This window comes from Nematostella vectensis, chromosome 10 (genome assembly GCF_932526225.1).
Source record: "Nematostella vectensis chromosome 10, jaNemVect1.1, whole genome shotgun sequence".
In the NCBI taxonomy this organism is placed as follows: domain Eukaryota; kingdom Metazoa; phylum Cnidaria; class Anthozoa; order Actiniaria; family Edwardsiidae; genus Nematostella; species Nematostella vectensis.
Genome location: NC_064043.1, coordinates 10,943,993 through 10,969,673, shown reverse-complemented (window position 1 = coordinate 10,969,673; position 25,681 = coordinate 10,943,993). Strand labels below are relative to the sequence as shown.

The following is a 25,681-nucleotide window of genomic DNA, read 5'->3' as shown; positions in this document are numbered from 1 at the left end:
TGCCCCATTTTCTCTTGAGATGGCTTGATATAAGAGGCTCTTCTCATTCTTTTTCCTACCAGAACGCTTGTTCGGTCTCTCCCTGTTCTTCAAAAGCAAGGTGCATCCCGAATCACTCCAATAACAGCTTTATGTGCGTGTGCCCCAAAGGATACACTGGCAAAGATTGTAAAACAGGTACCAGACATGTTAGCTATTCAACAGCTTTACATAGCATGAGGAAAAAAAATAATATTACTTTAACCCAATATAAGGCATCACTTGCTAACAGGTTGGGTTTTGTTTGTAAAATAGGTATCGTTTTAGCTACAGGATATATCCTGATTATCTTACCTTAGTTATACCATGGTGTATTTATGTGCACAACCTATGCCCTAGAATAATTCTCAATAGGTTATTATTCACATAAGTTGCTGTTCCTTAAATGTTTTGCTACAGCTCTTTAATTGGCATTTGGAAACGGTGCATCAAGTTCATAGAACTCTCAATCAATCTATAACCACCTGATAAAACAAAGTATTATCAAAGGCAATACGTTTTATGATAATTCCGAAAAAAGCAGGATCCAGAAGCCACCCATCGGTAAGCTAAAATATAGTCTTTATATTAAAGATTACACAAACATTTGATACTTTGCACATGATATCAATGTCTCCCTCTCCCCTCTCCCTCAACAAAAAACTTAAATCACTCATTTTTTGTAGTTATCAAACTGATGAGAAGCTGTGCTGATATTCTAAACGCTGGATCAAATACTAGCGGTGTATACACAATTGAACCAGATGACGGAGAGCCCTTGAAGGTAGAAACGCTCATTCTCATCTCAACACCATTGCCACCACCACCAACATCACTTTCATCATCATTGTAACCACCATAACCAGTCACCATTACCACCATCGCAATCATCATCATGACCACAATTAGCAGTCACCATAACCACCATAACCAGTCACCATAACCACCATAACCAGTCACCATAACCACCATAACCAGTCACCATAACCACCATAACCAGTCACCATTTCCACCATCGCAATCATTATCACGACCACAATTAGCAGTCACCATAACCACCATCGCAATCATCATCACGACCACAATTAGCAGTCACCATAACCAGTCACTATAACCACTATCGCAATCATCATCACGACCACAATTAGCAGTCACCATAACCACCATCGCAATCATCATCAGGACCACAATAAGCAGTCACCATAACCAGTCACTATAACCACCAACGCAATCATCATCACGACCACAATTAGCAGTCACCATAACCAGTCACTATAACCACCATCGCAATCATCATCACGACCACAATTAGCAGTCACCATAACCAGTCACCATAATCACCATAACCAGTCACTATAACCATCATAACCAATCACTGCAGGCATTGTACTCAACAATGCTTTTATTTTGCCGCTTGGCTTGACTTGAAATCTCTCACTCGAGATTTTCGTAAAGCTGCAAATTTAAAGTAACCCAAAGATGCAAGTTACAAAGGAATTAAACTACACTTTTAGGCAAAGCAAATACAAATTATACCTTGAGCGGCTTCTATCTGGCTTCTATGGCTGAGAAGTATTCTAGTAGGAATCGACTCGAATCAAAATACAACTTCGTTCTGATAACCATAACCAGTCACCATTACCACCATCGCAATCATCATCACCACCAAAATTAGCAGTCACCACAATCACCACCACCACTACCCTTATCGCCAACATCATTATCACCACCATCTTATCCACCATTACTACCATAACCTTCATCATAATCATCATCAACAAGATAACCAGAATCTACACCACCATTACCATCGTCATCATCATCACCACCACCATTACCATCGTCATCATCATAACCAACATCATTACTATCGTCATCATCATCATCACCATCATCACCACCGCCATCATCATCATCACCATCATCACCACCGCCATCATCATCATCACCATCATCGCCACCGCCATCATCATCATCACCACTATAACCAGTCAACATATTCATGATCATCTCCGCAGCCAGTCATCATCATTACCACCACCAATACTATCATGATCTTTACAAATGCTCGTTTCACCACCACCATCATTATCATCACCACTATAACCAGTCAACATAATCATGATCAGCTCCACAGCCAGTCATCATCACTACCAACACAACAACACCCACCACCACCACCATGATCACCATCAACTCATCATCACAAATACTGTCACCATCAACATATATAACCAGCCATAACCATCACCGCCATTATTAATCATAAGACTTAGAGCGAAATTAATGAGCAATGCTTTGTTAAGTAGTGACGGCCAAGCCCACCCGCTTAGAACAAATTTTGCCCGCCGAAAGAATAGGAGTTTGAGATAAAAGGGCTACCTTTTCCATTCCGCCTTGTGCGGGCGAAGAAAGTGCTGTAAATATTTTTTTTAACAAAAGATACATTTTTCAACTGCTCTGAGCTGTAGTTCTCAATTAGTAGTATAAACAGCATTACAATTTAACGTTATATTATAATTCCGTGTTCCAACGGACCCCCGCCTTCAATTGTTTACATACGTATACCTTGCTCTTAGGTTTTCTGTGACCAGGAGACTTCTGGCGGTGGCTGGATAGTGTTCCAGAGCCGCCAAGATGGCTCCGTTGACTTCTACCGAAATTGGACCAATTACGAACACGGGTTCGGTGACTTCGCAGGCGAGTTTTGGCTAGGACTGGGCCGAATCCACAGGCTGACCAATGCAACAACTAACGAGCTAAGAGTGGACATGGAAGCTGAAGAAGGGGAAACTGCGCATGCTCAGTACGATCACTTTGAAGTCGGAGAGAAGTCGGACAAATATCGACTGAGCGTGGACAGTTACAGCGGTAAATGATCTAAATTAAGTTAAGCGATGCTTTGGGGGAAAAGGCTATATTTCTTAAAAGGTGTCACCTATAGTAGTTAGGAAAAAATAAATAATGGCAATTTGTTCCGGAAAGGAACGGTTGTTTGGTGGATTTGACAGAATGTGTCTCGAAAACAAAGCACAGAAACATGAGAAAAAGCAAAATCGGTGTGCAATAGTGTAATCAATACCCGAAAAGCCTCTACCACTAGAAATGTTTCAATGCACGAAACCCGGTTAGGAAAGCTAGAGATAGAACAAATTAACGAACAATCCGGCCAGAAAGTAATCAAATGTTCAAACAATTATCTGTTGTTTGTCTGTTTGTGGTGCAAACTGTTTTCATTTCTTGTTCTTTCCAGGAACTGCTGGGGATTCTTTGCTTTACCACGATGGATATGCTTTTTCAACAAAGGATCGAGACAATGATGCTTATCCCTCTAATTGTGCCGAACTTTTCGAGGGGGCGTGGTGGTATCGTGCATGTCATCAATCCAACCTCAATGGGGTATATCTCAACGGCAGCAATAGCTTGTATGCAAAGGGGCTCTTATGGTATAGCTGGAAAGGATATTCTTATTCTTTGAAGCACGTTGAAATGAAGATAAGGCCGAAGGGTTCTATACATGGCTGAGCTTCAAACGTAAACCCTGGTATAAACAGTGCTCAACATCCTTAAAGTTTGCTTACACATTCGATTGACCACAAGACTAGGGTTATTTTGGAGCACCTTGCTGCATCACCCAGCATGGCTATCAATCCTACGTGTCTTTTTCTAAAACAGCTTTTGAGCTTTGTGTAAACGAAGGTCATTTCTTTGGTAAAACACGTAGCGTTTGTGGGTTTTACTTGACTTTGCATGCTCTTCTGATACCGAGCGATTCGCCCTTGCTTTCGTGTCGCTAAATACTCAGAAGGTTCTGAACTTTTTTGTTTGTATGAGAGCTATGTTTTAGTTTTAGGGAATGTAACTCCAGTGTCACACATTGTTTTGGGGAGGGGAGGGGAGGGGAGGGCTTCAGGTCACTTTGTCGCATGATCAACATTTTCTACACCCTAGAACTCTCTCTCTATATATATATATATACATTGATTACACTACTTATATTTCACCTGCCTTTTTCCTTTTTTCCTTCTTCAAAATTATTTAATTGAAGACATTGTATTTTATGTTTTTATGTTAAAAAGGTGAAGTCTGATAATCATAACAGACAATCTGATTAGCCTTTGAGGGGAAGTGCAGTCATAGATAGTATGGAAAATAAGTATATTTTAAAAAGACTGCTTTTTGTGGTTGAGTGGGAGGGGCACAACCCATGTGCCAACCCCTAGCTGCATACCTTTACGTACCCAGTAAACTATTTCGGTCTAAGTGGAGGCCATGAAAATAGCTACTGAAATGATTACTGCTCATGTGTTAACATATAGTGAACTATACAGAATTTATGATCTCCTGCTTCTCCCAAAACAATAGCTTCTGCATGTAAGTACACTGCAGTATTCACTGGAGCCCACTGATTTCTAACAGTGCTGTACATTACCATTTTTGGTAATATCGGTTTACCAACTTATTATGTAAATATTCAAAATGGCTGCGCGGAGTTTGAAACTTGAATTTGTTTTGTTAGAGAGACGTCACATCGCAAAAAAGTAACCAAAACAGCAAAATATCCTGCCCTATACCAAGTTTGATATTTGATTGATGACTTCCTGTGTTCGAAAGTAAAATATCGTTTGGGGAACCTTTTCAAATTGCCGGATTAGCTCGCTAGTGGCAAAGTTATTTAAAGGTTAAAGGAGACTGCCGTAAAATCGAACTCTTTTCGTAATGTTTACGTTTAGAAAAAGAGGAATATGAGTGTGATGGACAAAATTTTACGGCTTAGAAACTTGACAGGACTAAACTAGGATAAAAGGGGATCATGGCATACTAAAACAATTTTCACCACAAGCCGAAACGAGTGCCCACAGGGTATGGTGAAAGTTGAGGAGAGCGTAGGTTGAATTGTGAGGACGAAAGTGCGAGTCAAGACCCAACGTCTATACAGGAAAAAAAACTCCGAAGAATAGGTATGAAAATCCGTGTAAACATTTAAACAAAAAGCATTTTACCCTTTCCTTGTCTCAGGGGGTTCGCTTCTTATCATTCTTTGCCAAAATGTCTTGCCCTGCGACCACCACAACAACATGGGGGGGGGGGCACTCTAGCTGTAAACACGACTGATGGTTCCGACAGATACGAACATTTTATGCCCCCAAAAGAATGGAACTGCGCCACCCCTAAGAATAGACCCGCATCTGAATTCTATAACCAAAACTCCACCAAGAATAGATAGCCCCCTTCCCTTCCCCCCCAAAAAGTAACCCAAACCTGAGTTCTATTCGTAAAACATACAAAAGCTTGAAACTTGCCAGTCCCGTAAAAATACTATAGATGAAGTTTTAGAAGGAAAATTTGATTATCAAATTAAATTTATTTTTATTCCCTTTTATAAAAAAAACTCAAGCCTCCTCACCTCCAAGCCCCTAGTCATCAAACCCGGTACAATTTTACTTCCTTGTCTTCACACCCTGTGTGAGCACACCACATGTGACATGCCCTCAGTCATCACAACCTCACTCCCCTTACCATGCATTTCTCAACCTTTAATTTTACACCCTATGCCCTTTCCCATTTGTCTGCACACACCATAAAATAGCCCTCATTGAGTAAGCGCATCACATAGCCACTCAAACCATTTCCCCCCTTTAAATCTAATGCTAGAGGGGCATAATATGGTAAAATAAGCATTTGCGGTAAGAACTTTTTGATAAATGAGCCCCCCCCCCCCCACTCATCCTCAAAAATACACAAACCTGAGTTCTATACATAAAATATACCAAGCATAGAAACTTACCTCCCAAACAAATACCCAAACCTAAATTCTATAGCCCAAGAAACAAATTTAAATCAAATCAATTTTATTCCATTTTTATAAAAAAGACAACAAACAAACTCTGTGCAATAGGCACTGAGAAGATAAATGGGCCTGAAGTATCGCCAAATATAATTATTTATTTTCCATACAGTATGATATCTATTACTGCACCCACATACACCTAGAATCTTTAAGGCCTAGTAATCAAACCTGGTACAAGAGGGGTAAAAAGAAGGGCTAAAATAAGCATTTGCGATAAGGACTTTTTGTCAAATTAGCCCCCCCCCCCCAAAAAAAAACAAAAAAATACCCAAACCTGAGTTCTATACATAAAATATACCAATTATAGAAACTTACCTCCCAAACAAATACCCAAACCTAATTCTATACCCCAAACATATAAATTGTTACTATCACTATATAATTTCAGAAGGGAGCTACAACACTCAGACTTGCCTATCAAATCAAATTAATTTAATTCCCTTTTTGTAAAAATAAAAACTCTTTGCACATATAATAGAGACTGATGAGAAAAAAAATTGGGCCTAAAGTATCACCAAATATGAATGAATATTTTCCATATATCTGCTCTAGTGAATCTTGGAGCCTCTGGTACCCAGGGTATGACTACACTCCCATTCTATTATCTCCAAGGCCTAGTAATCAAACCTGGTACAAGTTTACTTTGTCTTCACAACCTGTGTCCGCACCCCCCCATGCGACATACCCTTAGCCACCACCCCTTTGCCCTTACCTTGCCTTTTCTTCACCCTAGTGTACACTCTATGCCTTTTTCCATTTGTCTGCACACAAAATGGAATACACCCTCAATGGCTCTAACTTGGTGTTAGAACCTGTTTATTAAGCACGATTTGTGTCACAAAACTTCCTTTGTTTGATAAAAAGAATCATGATAAAAACAGAGCTGAATACAATGAAGTCCTTTGGGGCTGGTTCTTACAGCGAGGTATACATACACTCCTCATTGAATAAGCACATTACATAGCCCCTCAAACAAGTGCCCCCTCTAGAATCCGTTTATAAAAAGCCATAATGTGAGCATTTGTGGTGAGGACTTTTTTTACATTGAGTAATAGCAAACTAATGCAGCAATGTATAATGACCGCCATCCCTGAGATTTACTGATCATAGCAAATCTATTTATTCCAGGATCAAATATAAACATTTAAACATAGTACTTTCATTAAGTGTCTTTTAATTGCATACAATAAAGAGTGACTCGCGGCCATTCTGTATATGATTTAGCTTCATTTTTTAATGAGACTCGCTGCCATTCTGTAGAAGATTCATTTTAGTTTTAATATCCCTGCTAAAATTTCTTCTTGGAGTGTCTTCATTCCGAGTGTGAAAGCAAGATAAATCCAGGGAAATTCTGTGCAGTTGTATGACTTGATGAAACGTACAACTAGATAATTGGTGATCAATGTTATAGCCTGCTAGCAGTGGCTTACCCTTCCGCGTTCATTACAGTACGATTCGGTGTAGACCCCCTGGTCTGAATAGGGTTAAGAGTCGATTCCCGCTAGACCTTGTCGCGTGCAGAGCTCCGAAAATCGATCATTGCTAAGCTGAAAAAGAATGTTTTTATACATGTGAAGGAATATCGGCGAATTGCTTGGGATTTGTTTTCTATAACATCACGATAAAATGTGATTGAAAATCAAACTCCAAAAAAGCGTGCGCTCATTTGAAATGACGCTATTGTACTAAAGCGCGCGCGTAAAAATAACAAAAACTGGAAAGCTCATTGACCACGACCAAAATTAGCGACCAATTTTCGCGCATGCGCCTGCAATAAATACTGGACACGCGAGCCAGAATGTCGGGCGCAAAGAAGGTCCAAGGTCTGGACTAGTGTAATACAAGACAGAAAAAGGCTGGATTGTCATCTGACAACAGGGATGACTGAATTTCATCGTTATTGCGGTGAGGGGGGTGAAGAAATTCCATCGGACACGCGGGCGAAAAGTGGTGAAGGAATGCCATCGAAATTGCAAACGATAACAACGGATGTTATTGTACTCGCACGCGATAATAGATGACGGGATGCCATCGGCCTTGCACACGATAAGGGGTGACGGGATTCCATCTGCCTCGCATGCTACAGTGGACGACAGCTTGGAGTGACGCGGTGTCCAAGATTTTGAGTTAAAATTTGCACGGTATGCAAAGCTACGAACAGAATAAGGTTATCATCCTATATTATTTCCATTTGATTTTTAGCTCTTAACAACGTGAATAGTTTGCGCTTTATTGGCCCTCCAAATTTCCGTTACATTTGCACCTGGCTGTGCCTGGGATGTTCCACTTGACGAACTTGCATCGACCACGCATCCTTTCTCCGGTTAACACCCACACGTAGGAGTAACTGACAAACACTTGACAGCTCTGGAAAGGTCCAGACAGGCTCCCACTGTCCACTGCCGGTTTGGTATTGTCCCATTTAGATTGTGAAGAGATTGTAGGACAGGCAGTGACTGTCTGACTCAGTAATGACCAGCGATGTAAGCAGTGCGCAAAAAGTGCTGCAACAGAGCAGCAGATATTGGTGGAGAACCTCTATTCTGTTTCTTTCGGAAGATGTCTGCCCATGCCGCATCCCCCGCCAGACAAATGCGGGGGATGCGGCATGAGCAGGCCCGTACCCAGGATTTTTCTTGGGGGGGGGGGGGGGGGGTGCGGAAAAAGTGGACCTAATATTTCCGGGGTGTGTGGGAAGGGATTTCCTTTATAAAAATCTGACCACGCCTTTGCAGTATCTCCACGGGACGTTTATTGTCGGATTTGGCTACATACCAGAGTGATCTAGCTGATGCTTAATAGTTTTATCTACAAATAATAGAACGTCTATTGAAAACCGAAAGTGGACCTTTGAGCGTTGTGTGTGTGTGGGGGGTGCGTTCGCACCCCTTGTACCCCCCCTCCCAGGGTACGGGCCTGATGAGTGTGAAGGCTTGGTTCACCGAACCAAGAAAACGCTCAATTCAATCAAACTGCAAGGTTTATAGGAATGTATCATTCTAGCTGAGTCTCACTTGAAATGTACTCTGTTTTCATTCAAAGAACTTATTTTATTACATCCCAACAGTAAGTATACGAAATTGAGCGTGGCGTCCTTAGGAGAAATAATCACCATAAAGCAAATAAACATTTCGCGTGACTTTAGATATGTACTTAAGTATTGTGTATGTCTGGTATGTATTTATAATCAAAAACATCTATCCTCTAGAAGGGCTATAAGTAATATCAAGAAGGCGTGTCGAATTTTAATATTATAGAAGACGTTTATTGTAATCAGATAGCTGCAAGGCTGTCTCCCATTTTTTCGATGTTTAACCTAAATAACAAGTTTCTAAACACTTCCACGATTATACAGCCAAGTGATGTTTTTAACTTGAAAAGCTTTGCAACGAGCGACCCGCAAAAGCTCGGCACAAAATGAACAAAGTGTTTGGCATCTTGTTTTGTTGTTGTTTATGTTATGTTGTCAGCTTGTTCATCAATTTATTTTGAACAGCCGTTGCAAAAAAAAGCATCTTCGGTAGATTTTCAAAACTCGTCTTTCTGGGATTTCCCATAGTATCCGCCTGATCGATCACTCGTCTGCACCAACTTGGTCAGTTTCGGGATAAACTCGTTCCAAAATGCGACCTTCTCCGCGCGGAACTTGTACTCGACTCTCGGCTCGTGTGCGATGACCAAATGCGCCTGCGCGGTGGTGTTGTACCGTGGCCAAGGGACTGGAGCATCTCCATCATGATTAGGATCCCTGAAGAGTCAAACAGCATAACTCAGTTATCAGCTAAAAGTAATGTTAAAAAGTGTACCAAAATGTATCCTCACGATTCAGCGAAATTATTTTTTATCCCGGGCAAGTTTTTATCTTAATATATAACATTAAAATTGGCTTTATGCGAGCAACATCGAGCGGCGTGCTTGTTTGCTGAAGTGATGTAATTGACACATTGATATGGATTTTTCCGGCCACATTTGAGTGACATTTTATTATTGAATAATTAAAAAATCGATCAAGGTAATTGTATTACACATTAATTCCGTCACTTTGGCAAAGGTGGGGACGAGAAACCGCCACCCACCTCTGTTAAAATGACTTACAACAGAGAAATAACCAGACATGAAGGCAGGCTGATGGGGAGGCGGAGAGAAATTTCTTTTGGGATGGCTACTCTGGACGTCTGTATCGTTCGTTATCTCTGAGGAGAAGGCCGCACCCCGGGTTCACAAGGGTTTTTTTATTTTGTCATTTTTATAAAAATAAAACTAGACCCCTGGCTATGCTTCGACCAAGTTTGACCAGTCAATCTTGTTTGTATAGCAGGGCGCTTTGCTCTGGGGTTGGCACAAGCCGCACCACCCTCCCTCCCTCAGTAGGCAACTTCACTTACCCGTGCTTAGCAAAGTCAGCCCAGGTCTTCATCATGTACATAGACAAACCCTTCTCCCGCTCAGAGTGGCGCCTAACGAGGCTCGCAAACAGAGGCGAACTCTCGCCAAGGGTCAGCGGAAATCCGAATGTGTAGGGAATATCTATCCCATGCACACTTGCACAATACGGGGGAAGAGCAAAGAAATCTGGAAGGTTCTCAAACTTGTACATAAATGTCGCATGACCAGCACTTGCAAGGGCGTTGGCCTCGAAAATAGCAGGCGCAATAAACATAGAGTCCGAGTATAAGTCCATATATAGCTGTCGGTTTGTGACGCTATTGTTGGGGTCCCTGTGGTCTTGGTACTCAAATTTTATGGCTTCTTTACACATTGTGTTGTCGGGTGGACACGTGTCAAGCCCATACTCAATCACCTGGTGGAGCTCTTGCAATGTAAGACCACCCTTTATTCGCCCTGGGGTCATCATCGCGAGAAGAGCTCCCTCGTTGGCAGTCACTCCTAGCATCACATCTGCTTTGTTCACCCTCCCCTCTCCCAGTAATCTCCTGGCCTTATCAGGAAGAAAGTGCTTGTCGATAACTGGTGTCGTCAGTAGTTGAGCGCCAACATTATTGGGATACGAAACATTGCTTTGTGCTGCAAAAACGTCCTCGGAGCTGCAGGAAAAAAAGTCCCATGAAACGCGTCTCCAATAATCTTGCAGGTACAACAGAGACTCCAGAATTAAAGCAAAACAGACAGACAGACGGACAGACGAACCGACGGATTGACAGACGGACGGACAGACAGACGAACGGACAGACGGATTGACAGACGGACAGACAGACGGACAGACGGATTGACAGACGGACAGACAGAAGGACGGACGGACAGACGGAACCGGGGGGGGAGGGGAGACTTGTCCCCCCCCCTTTTACGCGGCTACTTATTTTATCATTACCTTGTAATCCTAAGACAATCCACAAGCTTGTCGTCGAAAGGGCAGCCCACCGCCTTGGAAAACACCTCAAGTAGAGCCGTGGTCTTCACATAGTGACCGACAAAAGAATCGGTGACAGCCGAGCCACTTTGAGCTATCACGCGGTGGAACAAACCCTTACTAAGGGGGGAGAGGAGGTGAAGGGAGACGCTCATGCCACCAGCGCTCTCGCCAAATATAGTAACACTCTTGGGATTCCCGCCAAAACTTGCGATGTTCTGTTGGACCCACTGAAGTGCGAGAACCTGAGATATGTATCGATGGAATAAAGAGGTGAATTATGGGGACAAGGCTAGTCTCAGGGGAGGGGGACTCCCTCTTCCTCCTAAAAAACCTGATACTCGGTGTGATGTGGTTTATGCTGTGGTATTATACGTCGTACGAAGAGATGTGACATTGATGCAAAAGCGTGAGAAAAAAAGGTGTTACGATGAGCTTTGTTTATGGTGCTTAAGGCCTTTGTACTCTATTTCATTGTCTGGTTCTAAGGTCTTTGTTTTTGGCTTTTGTTCCATTGTGTTTTTGGTGCTGGTGCTCCGTAACACCAAAAAAACTACCAAAAAAACTACCTGATCAAGCAGACCATAATTGCCTTTGTACTCTGTATCCGGGATATTGAAAAAGCCAAGGACTCCTAGACGGTAGTTGATAGTAACAACGATGACGTCATTAAGGGCCACTAACACAGAGGGGTCGTAATCGCGAGAAGCCCCCGAGGTAAAACCGCCCCCGTGTATAAACACCATGACGGCTCTCTGCTTGTCGGGGTCGCTGTTTTGTGGAGTGTATACGCTTATTGTCAGGCAGTCTTCGCTCTGTGGATCTTGAGAGAATAAGAGAAAGTCGATTTTGTTAGCGTGTAATTTCGTGTGGCTCGAGCGTAGATAGCCTCCTCCGCAGGCATCTCAAAGACAAGAAAAAGGAAAAAAGGATTGGGTTTCCTGTGGCAAAAAAAACCGGAAGTGACAGTCTCCCTCCTCCGCAATTTCGCCACAGGTAACCCATTCTTTCCGTCCTTTTCATTATGATTTGCCTGCGGAGGAAGCTCGAGCGTTGACTCGTTGAGACGAGGAGCGTAATTGGGGACAGAGCAAAAAAATGGCATGAAATTTTCCAATTCTCAATATATACGCTCAAGATTGAACATACAAGGAGTATCTCTGACCAAAAGCTTAATTCCAAATTTTAAAGAAATTTAGAAGATATGAAATTTAGATATTATTTTAAAAACACAAATAACGTGAGGCCGAAGTGCACATAACCAGATTTTGGCTTTTTAAGATAATTTTCCTTGATCATCATTGCCCTGTGTATCAGCTCAGGGACGAAATATATATACATCTTGTCAATACAAATGTCAATGAAAGTATGTCCTCTATTATCAATGTATTGCAAAAACTCACAGATAAACATGCTCCTATCAAGAAAGCTTCCAATGCCAAAATGAAACAACTCAGGAAACCATGGATTTCTAATTATATCCTTGTTTCAATCAAACAAAGGCACAAATTATATAAATCACACTTTTTCAGTGGTGATCCTGTAATGATTAAACAATACAAAACATATAACAACAAATTAAACAGAATAATGGCTGCAGCTAAAAAAAAAAATTACTTTGACTCTCAATTTTCATTGAATAAAGATAACTTAAAAATGACTTGGAAGCTAATTGGCATGTTAATTGACAGGGATAAAAAGGAAAACACTTGTATATCCAAACTAATCTATAACAATTAATGCTTTACTGATACAAAAAACATATGTGACAAATTGAATGAACACTTTATCAATGTAGGACTAACTCTCGTTGATAAACTGCCAACTACGGATACAGAACCCACATCTTTTATTAAACGAACATTCACCAGTAGCTTCATGTTTAGGGGCATCTGTACTTTTGAAGTATCAGATCTTATTAAGAACCTTAAAGTTAATAAAGCTACTATTTGTGTCCCAATAAAATTCATTAAACTAGCAAATTCAAGTATCAGTGAGGCAATAACTTCTATTTTTAATTTGTCCCTCTTACAAAAAGTAGTTCCAGATATACTAAAAATATCAAAAGTAACACCAGTTGACAAAGGCGGGGAAACGTTTGATCCTACCAACTACAGGCCCATTTCTACATTATCATCATTCAGCCAAATATTCGAAAAACTAGTCTACAAACAACTTATCAATTATATTGAGAAATTTAACATCCTCACTGATAATGCCAATTTGGATTCAGGAAAGGCAACTCAACCCAGCAAGCCATAGCAGAAATAACAGAAAATTTAAAAAAAGCAATAGACAACAATCTTTATACATGTGGGGTCTTCCTCGACTTTGCTAAAGCTTTTGATACTGTGAATCATGTAATACTCTTAAGGAAACTTGAATCTTATGGAATCCGTGGGACCCCTCTAAATTGGTTTTCTAGTTATCTATCAAATAGAAAACAGTTTGTATCCCTTAATGGTACTGATTCTTCCCTAAAAACAGTGATTTGTGGGATTCCTCAAGGAAGTACCCTAGGACCTTTATTGTTTTTACTATATATTAATGATATCATAAATTCTTCTGATAAATTATTCTTCCGGTTATTTGCAGATGATACAAATGTCTTTGCCTCTAATAAAAACTCAAAAGATCTCGAAATACTTATCAACAATGAATTAAGCAATGTTAAGAACTGGTGCGATGCAAACAAACTGTCAATAAACTTTAAAAAGACTAATTTTATGATAATTAAATCAGCCCAAAAGAAATTAAATACGGAAATAAAAATAGCACTCCCGAATGGTGATGAAACTGTTACCCTGGAAAAAAAAGACCATGTCAAATACGTTATTCTAGATGACAAAATAAATTGGAAGTACCATATTTCATTTATCTCCTCCAAAATATCAAGAAATACAGGTATATTTTATAAACTTCGTCACTATCTATCCCCATCCCAACTTAGACAGATCTACTACAACCTCATATTTCCCTACCTTTCATATGCTATAATAGCATGGGGAAGCACCTATAAATCAAATACAAAAATACTTCAAACTAAACAAAATCATATCGCCAGGGTAATTTTCTTCTTAACTTTATTTGGTGAAAATACAGAAAGTGCTTTACCACTCTTGAACCTTTTAGATATCCTAACAGTAAATCACATTTTTTTACTCCGAACTTTAAAATTTATACATGGCTGGCACAAGCAACATCTTCCCCCTATCTTTGACAACTCTTTCAAATACGCTAAGGACATTCACTCTTATAATACCCGTTATGCAGCAAATGACAATCTATACAAAGCTCGTTTTAGGACAAATACTGGTAAACAAACACTCTCTGTTATAGCGACTAATCTCTGGGAAAAACTGCCCCCTGATCTAAAACAACTTAATAAAATATGTTTTGCAAAAAGGCTGGAAGTTATTTATTATTAAAACAAAATGGAACTCTACACATAAAATTCTAACCCTCCCCATGTGTGCTTCTTGCTATGTGTTTTGTGTGCTTTTTCGCTTGTTTATTTTTTTGTATGTGTGTTCTAAGGCTACATTTTTCGATTCACTACAAGTTCTGGCTAGGGACCCAACTCGAAAACCATTTTGGTTCATTTAGGTCCTAGGCATTTCCTTACAATTATACTACTATTCTTCTATTTCTTCCTGGACTGACTCAAAATTTAAACATAGAAAATAACAATGAGATATAGTCTCGAAAACAAATAATGTATAAATTAAGAATTATGGAAATGCGAGTAAAGTATTGATTGGTCGATTGATTGATTGATTGATTGATTGATTGATTGATTGATTGATTGATTGATTGATTGAAAATTCGTCCCTGAGCTGAAAAAAGTCGCATCAATTTAAAAAAAAGTCGCACTTGATATTTTGTTTGCTTTAAGTTACTAAGTACTCTGGAAATTCTCCGCCTTATTCAATGTGAAATGGGCTTATTTGAAGCGTCACGTCATGTTTTTCCGTCATGTCGTATCCGTTTAGTATTTAAGAAATTTTAGTATCCCAGGCAGGGCCATAGCAGGGGGTGGGGCACTGGGGGCACGTGCCCATCCCAATAATTCGAGGCTTGCTACGGCTATGCAAGATCACTGCGGTCAATATATCACCATAAAGAATGAAACTGCCAGAAGCGAGGCTTTGTTTATATTTGCTGACTTACTATTTTCGATAGTCTTCCCAGGTGGAAGATCTAGTCCTAGCATTTTACCAAATTCTTCATCGGGCAACTGCGGGCAGACCGGGCCGTGCTGGGTCGCATCTCTCACACCTGACCATGGCTTCGCCGGCAGAGGGGCAGCAAATCGAAGCTTTCCTACCGGAGGCTGAGCGTACGGAATAGCTCGGAATTGTCGCACTTGTAAGCCGTGCACAACCGGATTCAATCTACCCCGAACGGCACCGGCTAAAGTCTGAACCACTAAAGGGTCACTTGTCGAATCGTCCCCGTCTGAGAATCGACAAAGTAGAGCGATCACAGTAAAAGTTATAAAAAGCTTTTTAACAGCCATCTAGAATGCTAAAATGCTGATTTACTTCTAAACCAAACGGACGTGCGGCTTTGACCGTTTATCCGTATATTCATGAGGTCTGATGGACCGGGCCTCCTTTGCATGAAAGCCATTTACCATGACAACGACCAAAAATAGCAATGATCAAAACATCAATCGTGCAGCCGGAATCGAGTATTTAAGATCAATTCAGTCTGTAACAATATGACGAGGGATAGCCGTTTGTATGCTGCGTATTCCTGTTATTTATATATAGCTCTTATTTTGATTCTGGTCTCAATCCTTTTGGCTATGCTATCTGATCTTGTAATCACATGAGCTGTCAATATGTCGGGTTCTTGACCCATAGGCCACTTACAGCCACTTGCAGCTCGTTTTACAGTTGCAGGAGATGATTTCTTTACAAGCTTTAGGTAACGGTTCCTTTGTCATCAGTTGTGGCGCAAGAGCAAAACCTCCATCGTGATTGCTCACTCATCACACATCATCGTTTCCGTCTGGGTTTGGCAGTACAGGCCGCTGTTGGCAGATAAGCAAACACTCGTGCCGCATTTACAGACTGGACTTGCACTTATACATGGCACAAACAAAATTCCCAACCTCACATATCTTTTCGATCGTTAGCTCTTCCTCGCCAAACAATGACAGGAGCTGGTCCTCAATGCCGAGGGTTTGGCGTGGTTGCAGATGTACGATGTCGTGTGTCGCAACCAGTAAGTGCATTAAACGAAAGGAGCGCAGATAGTGAGCCCTTTGGAAGGCTGTCACAGTTAGCTCTGATGTTTAAGTACTTCCGCCTTGCAGCTGTTCCAGCCATTATCCAAACATTACGAGACGAGGTACTTGGGGAATGGGCCAAAGTACATCGGTATCCCTTGCTGCAACAACCACTATATCGCTGGTGCTCCCAACGCAGTGCAGAACTAACCCTTGTATCGGCTTCCTCGTGGTTAGCTCTGAACACTAAAGGGCATCTTCGAAGTCAACAAAACCACCTTCTGTCTTGTGTGGGATCGCTTGCATTTTCTTTGCCTGATGACCCTTTAGAAATTTTTGCTGGAATCTTTGGATCTTATCCTTGCTTGTGAAAAGGGAATAGCACTTCGTATGCCAAAATATGCCATCTGTGTTTATGACTACCTGAAGCCTTTCAATTGTCTCTCAATTCTTAGAGTCTCTCCATGTTCTCCTCAATTCCATAGCGCCAGTTACCACAACTTTGCCATAATCAGTCGCTGTCCTCATATCACCTTTACGGGTTTGGCAGAAAATAAACGAGTCTAAGTCATGATTAGAAGATCTTTTGAGGGATTAAAGAGGATCCATGTTTTTATTACGGGCAATGCACTAAACTGCAATTTTAGGCCCTTACCCAGGGGGGTGCAGGGGGTGCGAACGCACCCTCCTACAATGGCCGAAGGTCCACTTTCGGTCCTCAATAGGCGTAGCCAAATCCGACAATAAACCTCTGTGGAGATACTGCAAAGGCATAAAAAAAATCCTTTTTTCGTTTTTTAGAGGTGGTCAGATTTTTATCAAAGAACTCACTCCCCTCACCCCCCCCCCCCCCGAAAATTTGATTCAATTTTGCATCCCCCCCCCAAGAAAAATCCTGGGAACGTTCCATATATAAATAAACTAAATGAATAATTTCTTTTATTTTTTTCAGGGTCCGGTATCCATCAAATAGCGCGCGCTCTGATTGGCTCTCGTAAGGTCCGGTATCCTACGATCCGGACCGGACCGCTCACCTCCAAAGCTGGAAATGGTGAGTTGATTTGTAAAATGACCATCGAAAACTGGATTTTTACTCCCAAGGTTATAGGTCTTCACACTAAAACGGCATTTTATTTGCCATTTTATCTAGAATTATTGACTTTACGGAAAATCGGCTTCAAACTCCCTGTGTTTTGACAATTTCCCGCCATAATGATCTTGCAACGCGCGCGACAATTTCAAGTTTGCTGAAAGTTTATTTGGGATAGAAAAAGCAGCAAGACGACAAATCACTTTAGGAATTTACCTGCATAACCAGCTTAACGTATCCACATCCAAAAGAAGTTTTTTCAGTGAATATATGTTATCGTCTGTGGAGGATTTAAAGCGAAAGAAGACATTTCTACGATCAATTCGAGTTGAGAGCGACGTATCAATTTGGACTAAATTATTTTACAAAATTGATGGTCAAAACTCAGAGAATGTCTTCTTTGGATGTTCTGTATTTCTGGAGGATTAAAAGCGTTGTGTGGAAATACAAAATGGAGTTTATTGAATAATCATGAGCGAACGAAATCTTCACGAACATCGACGAAAGTCAGAAGCGAAACCTCGCCTCGTGCAACCATAAGCCCGAACGACTAGTCAATTATATGACTATCTAAAATACTACGAAGCAGCGTTTTCACGCAGATGCTAGAGTAGGCACTGAAGTGATGGGAGAGTATAAACATCTACAGAAAGGATTTTTCTACCAAAAGTATTTTGCGCTGTTTCTTACTGAACCATCATTTGTAAAATTAGTCTAGTAAGCACATTTTCACGTTTTTTGTTCATGCTTTGTTTATAAGCAGAATTTGCTTTCTACATTTGAACGGTTGCTCCAGGTATATACATGTCTGGTATATATAAGTTTGTTTAGCTAACAACATACAGTATATATCAATCACAAGCGGATGTTTAATAAATCAATTTGTTTCTATCCCCCCTTCGTTCCCCCTGTTCGACACTCCTTTAGCTGGCCGTTTACGATTGGGGATGGCCAACCAAGAAAAGAGGGTTTCGGATGACGTCACATCACCATAACCAGGAGATTCGAAAAAAAAAAAAACCACAGAAATCCCAAAATCGTCAACCGGCTTCGCGACTACGCGACAAGCCCGCATGTAAGCATGGGTAAAAACCACTGAAACGCCTAGCTGCATATATTAGCCAACGCATAACTTCAGTCTTACGCCTAGTGCACACTAGTGACATAACGACATGGCGCGCGCAATCTGTTTAGCCCGCCATACGACATAGACATAACGACCGCGCTCATGTCGTTATGTTGTTATGTAATTAGTGTGCACCAGACATCACCGTATGCGCTTTGGCTAATATATGCCGGTTGACGACAACCATTTGCCAATCAACTGTATATGACTGCGTTCCCCTTCCCTGGCAAAACCAGGACTTGCGCCTGAAGGGAGAGGAGGGCTTCATGTCGTCACATGATCACTTTTTCTACACCCTTCAGTTCAAACGTCCGTGACAATCTTCGCTCTAGCCTGGCAAGCTGCATTCGTGATGGGACATCTTGTAACAGGAGGCGATTGTTTGATGATCTGAGCTGTGGGTTGGTCTGTCAGTACAGAACCCCTCCTAAGGAAAGTACCCTTGTTTTCTAGATTGTCAATGTATGAGCTGCTTCGATGCCGTGGGTCTCTCGTGAGTAGGTAGGTCACCATGGGTTCCTGTCGTCCTTTCATTGCTACAGGACCACGCCTCTCGAACACAAAGCTTGGGTCCTGGCACTCGGGTTCCAGAAGACACCTGTGGGGGAAATAGTGTGTTCTTTGAATCCTAGCTACCGGTAGCGGAGCCCAAGCAGACTAGGATAATAAGATATTCATATTATACTGTGATTGAATTTGTCATCAAAAGTGTTGCGTCGTATGCACGGGGATGTGTAGGGCTCTCAACCGATAAGAGCGTAAGATCATGCACTGCGATTAGAAAGACTCGAGCCAAATAGACAAGGAGAGAACACAGAACACAGGCTTTTCGCCTCCTTTCCCGTTTCTCGTACATACCTGTATGTAAACTCGGTTATGTTGACTTGACCTGGGGCCCCTGTGGTCTCTGTTCTGCTCGTCAAATTCACGGTGTTGCCAAACAAGCAGTAGCGAGGCGTTTTGTGCCCCACTACCCCAGCCACTACCTCCCCCGAGTGAATGCCAATCTTGATCTACAAATAACAGATACTTTTTGAGAAAATTTGTGCGCATTGGCAATACTAAACAGAAAGAGAGCCAAGTGATAGGGAGCTTAAGCAAGGACGAAGACGACGACGGCTAGGACAACGAGATCGAAAAAGACACGTCCGCGCTTGGCGTTCGATTCCAAACTAGTATATTCAATAAGCAAAACATTATGGTCAAAAGAAATAAACTAAGGACACTATTTACACACAGGGCCATAGCAGGGGGTGGGACCTGGCGTCACCCCCCCCCCCCCCCTCAAAATTTATAAGGAAATAACCAGTTAGGGCGTGGTTGTTCACCCAATATTTTCTTAATGTTTCTGTATCGTGCCTCCCATAAATTTCAAGGCCTGCAACAGTCCTGCTACACCTAGCGAGCACCATGCATTGGTAATAAATAGGTCAATCGTCCGCGTCGTCAATAGACCGTGAAACTTCGCGTCGTGGTTTGGCGGAGAAAGTCTAAAATATATCAGGCAGAGCGCATTTTCACGTGCTTCTATTGATTTATCAATCAAATTCCATTGTTTTCTGCCGTCGTCGGTGGAACATGAACGCCTGTTGCTCCCTGCTGTATTATTTTGTGATGTCCCCTGTGGTATTTCTGCTGCATTGTGGGTAGTCGCCTCGAGCCCACAGTAATGTGTAAGCGGATCGTAGCTCGCGCGAAAAGAAGGAAACGTGAATGAAAGTCAAAACAAACAAACAGTGGTCAACCATATTGTACGTAAGCTGTAAAGGTCCATAAGAATTTGCGACTCCAGAAGGGTTAAAAAACATGTATTTTTGTTTGTGCACCATTTCTGTTTGTAATAATCTCTTTATGACCGCTTTGGCTAGAGATTTTATGAATTTTATGCTTATTGTTATGTGTTGATTCGTTGCAATAATTTTGCCTCACAAAGTCTGATAGAAATGATAAAAGTAATCTTAAATTTTAGTATTTGGATATAAACCAACCAATGTCCTTTTATTAAATATGTTAAAAAGCACTGTAAAACCCCAAAAGCAAGGATCTAGATACGTAGATAAGTAGATATTGTGTTATCACTTTGCTTGACCGTTTTACTGTTTTACTGACTAGATAAACTGGAGTGGAAACAATGGACACCCTGTGCGGACAGAGAATGCGAAGAAGTAAAGACAAAGAAGAGCTAGCGACAGGATTCACAGATGAGAAGCAAGCACCATGATACACACACATGATTAAGGTAATAGTTTTTTTTTTACTTGGTAGCATTTAGCCATGGGAATAAAAGTACAAAAAATTATAAAATGAAGGAGACTAATTGTGTTCAGATATCCAAATTCCTGCTAGAAATTTGGTGGGGGTGGTTTGCAGTATTAAAAGGGACCAACCTGTATTTTGTCTCCCTTATGGATAATTGACTGAGTGACATGTTTCATGTCGAGAGCCATGTTGCAGATGCTCCGTGCATGGAATGCACAACGCTCAGGAAGCCCACTCACTGCCATGTATTTATCACCAACTGTCTCAACCTGTCAATCAAGCCATGGAAGTAATAATTTAGAAAGGTTTTAGAACTAGGATGAGAATGGCAACAAGCGAGTAGAAAGCATTGGCAAATAGTTAGCAGAGCATTGCTCTGTAGCACCTGTGACCCTTGCCACTGGGTTCTGGAATTGATTCCCGGTTCTAACATGAGTTAAGATAGTTGGTTTTCGTCTTTGCTTGAAGGTTTTTTCTGGGTTCTCAGGTTCTCCTCTTTTCAGTTTTCCTCCCTTCTGTTTTCCCTCCCTCTACAAAAGCCAACAATTTTGATCTAAGCTGTTGGAGGTTCTGCGAAATATTTCACCAACATTTACTTTGTCAAGTGAGAGTCGAGTGAGACACAAGCCCTGTGCTTACACAAGGGTGTGAGAAGTAAATACTTTTAAAGCACAGTGATCATGTTGCAATCTAGAGGGTTAGGAGTTAGTGTGGAAATTTAGCATTTCATGTACCTCAAATATGACAACATTTTCCTTGAAGACACAAGGTTAAGACTACAAAAAAACTTCACAACAAGGTTATCCTTGACTCTAAATTATCCTCGCACCCCTTCCCCCCCCCTTCCCAGGTTGATACAGATAAATCATTTAAGAACCAAATGGGTATCATAATGTATGCAAACTGTTTAAGTTTGGTGATTCTTTAAACAAGGACCCGCACTATAAAAGGGCCTGGACCAGGTCCACGAAAGGCTCAGTTGTCAGACTACGGTTACTCGGTGCGGAGCTATGGTGTTCAGTCAAGCGTGTCTTAATTGTTTGCCGACAAGGAGCGAAACCCAAACTCAACTTTTGAACACTTATCTTCTCGTTGGCTCGGTTTATTTCCTCTTGGCTAAAACAATGAATAACCCACCAAAAGAGCAGGACTGGAAGTAAAAAATTAGTTCTATTTATTTATGATAACATAACTAAAAAGTCTCACTACTGACACAATGTTATGGCATGTTGTCATCTTGAAGTTTGAATTTAATTCAGCCGAAGGGGGCGGAGCTAAGCCCTTTTATAGTGCAGGTCATTGTTTAGGACAAATAGACTTCGCTTGTGGCAGCCATGGGGGGATGGTGCATGGTAAACCTATGCCAACCCCTGTCTATACACCTGTCCCCTTAGTAACAACATACATATGCCCTTGCACCCTTAAAGGCTTGGTCTACCTTCCTTGAAGATACATACAGTATTCCTTCACTCTGCTAGATACGTAATGTACCCTCTTCAACTTAAGGCTTGTTCTACTTACCTTGTACACATCATTGATAGATGGATCTGTCAGCATATCAAACTTGGTGTAGATATTATTCAACAGCATCACTATCTCCATAGGCTTGGAGTTCTTGCAGATTTGTGCAAAGTCCACAATACCACTAAATAGAAGGGTAACCATCTCAGCTCTCTCTGCCTGGACAGGCCGGTTATGCCGCAACTCATTGGCCACAGATGGTGGCAGCACTGAATATAGCAACTGATCCGTCAGCTGTTTTTTCTCTGCAAGGGCATTGTGCGTTTGTCGTAGCTTATCTGTTAGGATCTCTAGTTGTTGAGTCAGGACATACTCTGCTTTGAACTGCTCTGAGAGGAGGATCAGGTCTTTGGTGGCGTCGTGAAGGGGAATATCACTTAGGTAAAGACCAACATCTGCTAGATCTTCCAAGTTCCCTACGCTTGGCGAGCACAGGAATATCATGTTGTCTGACTCAGGGATGTATACCATTTGTCCTTTGAGTCGAAGGGGGAGGGAGTCCCCACAGAGCTTGCAGCAACCATTCTTATTACACATGTTGTTGGCCGGCTTAGAAAGTTTTCCTTCTCGGGTTCTCAGCACGAAGACTGTATTGATGTGAGCTATGATAGCCTCGTAGGTGAATCGCAACTGAGGTCTTATGAGCTCGAAAATCTCTGACATGTCTGCATCCCCTGGGGTGAGGCTGGGCACTACTCGACTTACAGATTCCCCTGCCTGGGTAACCTTCAAATCCCGGTTGAACATCAAGTGGAACGGAAATGCCTTGCAGAATGTCGCCGGCGAGATTTTTGGTTCGTTTGACAGCTGGAAGGAATCTTTGATCGGGTCATAATTTTTCACTTGTGAATCGCAATCTCTTCCGCGATCACTGATCTCTTTGATTACAAATTGCACATCGTCCCCGTCATATTCTTTCCCCTTTACGACTTCTACGCTGACCTCAGTGTTGAGTAGCTTACGAGCGACTGTTTTTACTATACCGACCACTATTGGCTCCAAACCATCGCGTTCTGAGTAGTAGTGAAGTATAAGAGCGCCGTCAGATTCGCGATCGGAGACGCGGAAAGACGGAGCTCGCATGCCAGGGTATATCGATCCCAAGTGGTCATGAAGCGCATCCAAATTCCCGATGAAATCTCGAAGGGTCCCGCCAAGTACTTGAAGGATGCGATCGTATCCGGACTCTTGACAGAAATCGAAAAACATCTCGCCGAATTTCTCGAGTATTGCACTTGTCTCGATGTCTGTTGAAACATAAACAAATTTTTATACAATTGTTTTGTTATGATTGATGTAAAATGAGACGCTGAATAGAATAATTACTGCAAAAGGACTCGAATTATATCTTTCTTGAATCCGAATGAGAAATGTGAATGTTGACATTGTAGAAATAGTGAAATAATATAACTGGAGTTGAATAAGAGGTTTAACATTTCATTTTCTTACAATCAAAATAAGAAAGAATATTTATGATACGTATACTCAGGATATATATAGGTAAAGAAATATAATCGAAGAGGCATAGTGGTTAAAATTATTTCTGAGATAGATGAAAATAAAAATTTATTTAAAAGTGACCACTCGAAAACCTGCTAATCTCATTATTACGGCGCTATTTGTGACTCACCGAGCACTCGAGTGGCGGCTCCCACCAAGGAATATGTCATCACGTCGTCGTAAATAATCCGCTGGAGAAAATGGCCCTCGATTTCTAGTTCTGCTGCTCGCCTAATGAACAAAAAAGCCATGCAAATTCAATGTTTCTCTGGTGCTAAGAATAGAGCCAGCGGCGAAAGTCAGATAATCAAAATAAGAACATACTTTATTTCCTCCCATTTCGCGACCCCAAAGTTACGCACGACCAGAAGTTCCAGCGCGTGATTCACAAACCCATACTGAAAGAGAAAAATCTTACTTTAAACTCCCCAGGGAAACGAAGCAAAAGCTGTAATGACCACTCACCATCTTCAAATGTCAAGCCCGTGTGTTGCTTAGGCCTCGGCTGGCCTCGGCTGCAAATAGAATTAAGTCAATCTTTTGAGACCCCTAATTAAATTGCCCGGTGATGATTGGTCGAGTATCTTGGTTGTTATTACCCGACTGATTTCATTACTTTTAGGTTTTTTCCCCCCTTTCATTTTCGTTTTTCGTCAGTGATTACTAACATACCGCTTTTAGCAGTTATTTTACATATATGCTTTTTTTAAAATAGTTTTGACTTAGAAAATAAAATTAAGCTCTTACTTGAGTTGAAGATATGTAGATATAGCCGTGAAGTGACAATTAACTTATTTTCAACATCGAATAGTGCAATGTTCGAATCTTCAGGCTGTGATATCTTAATTAGAAAACCAATCGGTATAACTATAACCAGCCACTTATAATAGCCTAAACTTTGGTAGGCAAGCAAAACCCGTTTCCATATTAATCCTTTTTACATCCTATATTTCTCGGCATAAAATAAGGGTTGCTGTTATTAAACATCAAAACACACTTCTACCATGCAGACTCATCAGGTTCGCTAGCGACCATAGCGCCACAGGGTCCCCATAATGAAAGACAGATAACATCACAAGCTATGTGTTTGTGGAAAAGATGGCAAGGGTCTACTGTCAAAGGAAATGGCAATTTCAAAAGAGCTGAAAATGGGCGAAAACGAATATTTTTCTTACCCTCAATACTTTGAGGTCGTAATGTTTTAGAGGTGTACCGTAAAGGATATCGTGATAGGTGATCCTGCATGGGACTCCCGCTGTCGTCTGGGGCTGTTTTGTCTGCTTTGAGACGTGTGATCTAAGGTGAAATGGCAACATTCTCTAATAAGAATGATTTTATCCTTGTAAAGCAGCCCATTGAGATCTCTCCTGTTATATGGGCTTTTCAAGCAACGTCGATCAAATTATCTTATGTCTTAATAGATTAAACTTCTGTAAGCAATACCTGTTCAAAGCCTTATCACGAATTAATCCAGAGAAGAGAAAATTTGTCTACAACAACGTATAATGTTGTGTTTACCTTCTGTTTACCAAAACTCTCTCTACCACTGAGAGCTTGGCGGCACTGCTAATACTGTGGTTTCACCTCACAGCACCTCCCAACATGGTTTACAATCTACGCTGCATTGCTGGGCATGTAACGTCGACTGGTTTGGACTTCAGCAATTGCGCTGTTTGAACAGGGCTAGATTAACCAAACACTGGTACTCGAGA

At 41.3% G+C, this 25,681-nt stretch overlaps 3 protein-coding genes across 4 annotated transcripts in view; 1 reads left to right on the top strand and 2 right to left on the bottom strand.

The window, feature by feature from the left end:
• Positions 1-20,880, top strand: part of LOC5519177 (ficolin-2) — a 25,732-nt gene extending 4,852 nt beyond the window's left edge. Inside the window, exons 3-7 of one of the 2 annotated variants that reach the window (XM_048733701.1) lie at positions 63-177; positions 705-802; positions 2,598-2,889; positions 17,426-17,524; positions 20,802-20,880. In XM_048733701.1, the coding sequence (XP_048589658.1) occupies positions 63-177; positions 705-802; positions 2,598-2,889; positions 17,426-17,524; positions 20,802-20,875 (678 nt within the window). In that variant the 3' untranslated portion in view covers positions 20,876-20,880. Of the gene's footprint in view, positions 1-62; positions 178-704; positions 803-2,597; positions 2,890-3,271; positions 4,957-17,425; positions 17,525-20,801 lie in introns of those variants that run through there. The other variant, XM_048733700.1, reaches the window with a different exon arrangement.
• Positions 9,113-15,777, bottom strand: LOC5519233 (carboxylesterase 5A). Its single transcript, XM_032364102.2, has 5 exons — positions 15,408-15,777; positions 11,807-12,060; positions 11,199-11,482; positions 10,255-10,914; positions 9,113-9,617 (listed from the first exon to the last, which is right to left on the bottom strand). The coding sequence occupies exons 1-5, from the start codon at positions 15,754-15,756 to the stop codon at positions 9,398-9,400; spliced, it is 1,767 nt and encodes a 588-aa protein (XP_032219993.2). The 5' UTR covers positions 15,757-15,777; the 3' UTR covers positions 9,113-9,397.
• On the bottom strand, positions 18,413-25,681 carry LOC5519178 (guanylate cyclase soluble subunit beta-1). The gene is made up of 9 exons (XM_048733698.1): positions 25,488-25,681; positions 25,145-25,265; positions 24,435-24,484; positions 24,294-24,367; positions 24,100-24,200; positions 22,470-23,716; positions 21,077-21,217; positions 19,548-19,702; positions 18,413-19,287 (listed from the first exon to the last, which is right to left on the bottom strand). Exons 3-9 carry the CDS (start codon positions 24,435-24,437, stop codon positions 18,993-18,995), a joined length of 2,016 nt encoding a protein of 671 aa, XP_048589655.1. The 5' UTR covers positions 24,438-24,484; positions 25,145-25,265; positions 25,488-25,681; the 3' UTR covers positions 18,413-18,992.

Excerpts from the sequence above, each read along its gene's own strand:
- LOC5519233 (XM_032364102.2), bottom strand. The coding sequence starts at position 15,756 with ATGGCTGTTAAAAAGCTTTTTATAACTTTTACTGTGATCGCTCTACTT. Across the intron at positions 12,061-15,407 it reads TGGGAAGACTATCGAAAATA|ATCCACAGAGCGAAGACTGC; the intron begins GTAAGTCAGCAA and ends TATTCTCTCAAG. Across the intron at positions 11,483-11,806 it reads ATTATGGTCTGCTTGATCAG|GTTCTCGCACTTCAGTGGGT; the intron begins GTAGTTTTTTTG and ends TACATATCTCAG.
- LOC5519178 (XM_048733698.1), bottom strand. Across the intron at positions 23,717-24,099 it reads AGCCGCCACTCGAGTGCTCG|ACATCGAGACAAGTGCAATA; the intron begins GTGAGTCACAAA and ends ATGTTTCAACAG. Across the intron at positions 19,703-21,076 it reads ATAAGGGAGACAAAATACAG|ATCAAGATTGGCATTCACTC; the intron begins GTTGGTCCCTTT and ends TGTTATTTGTAG.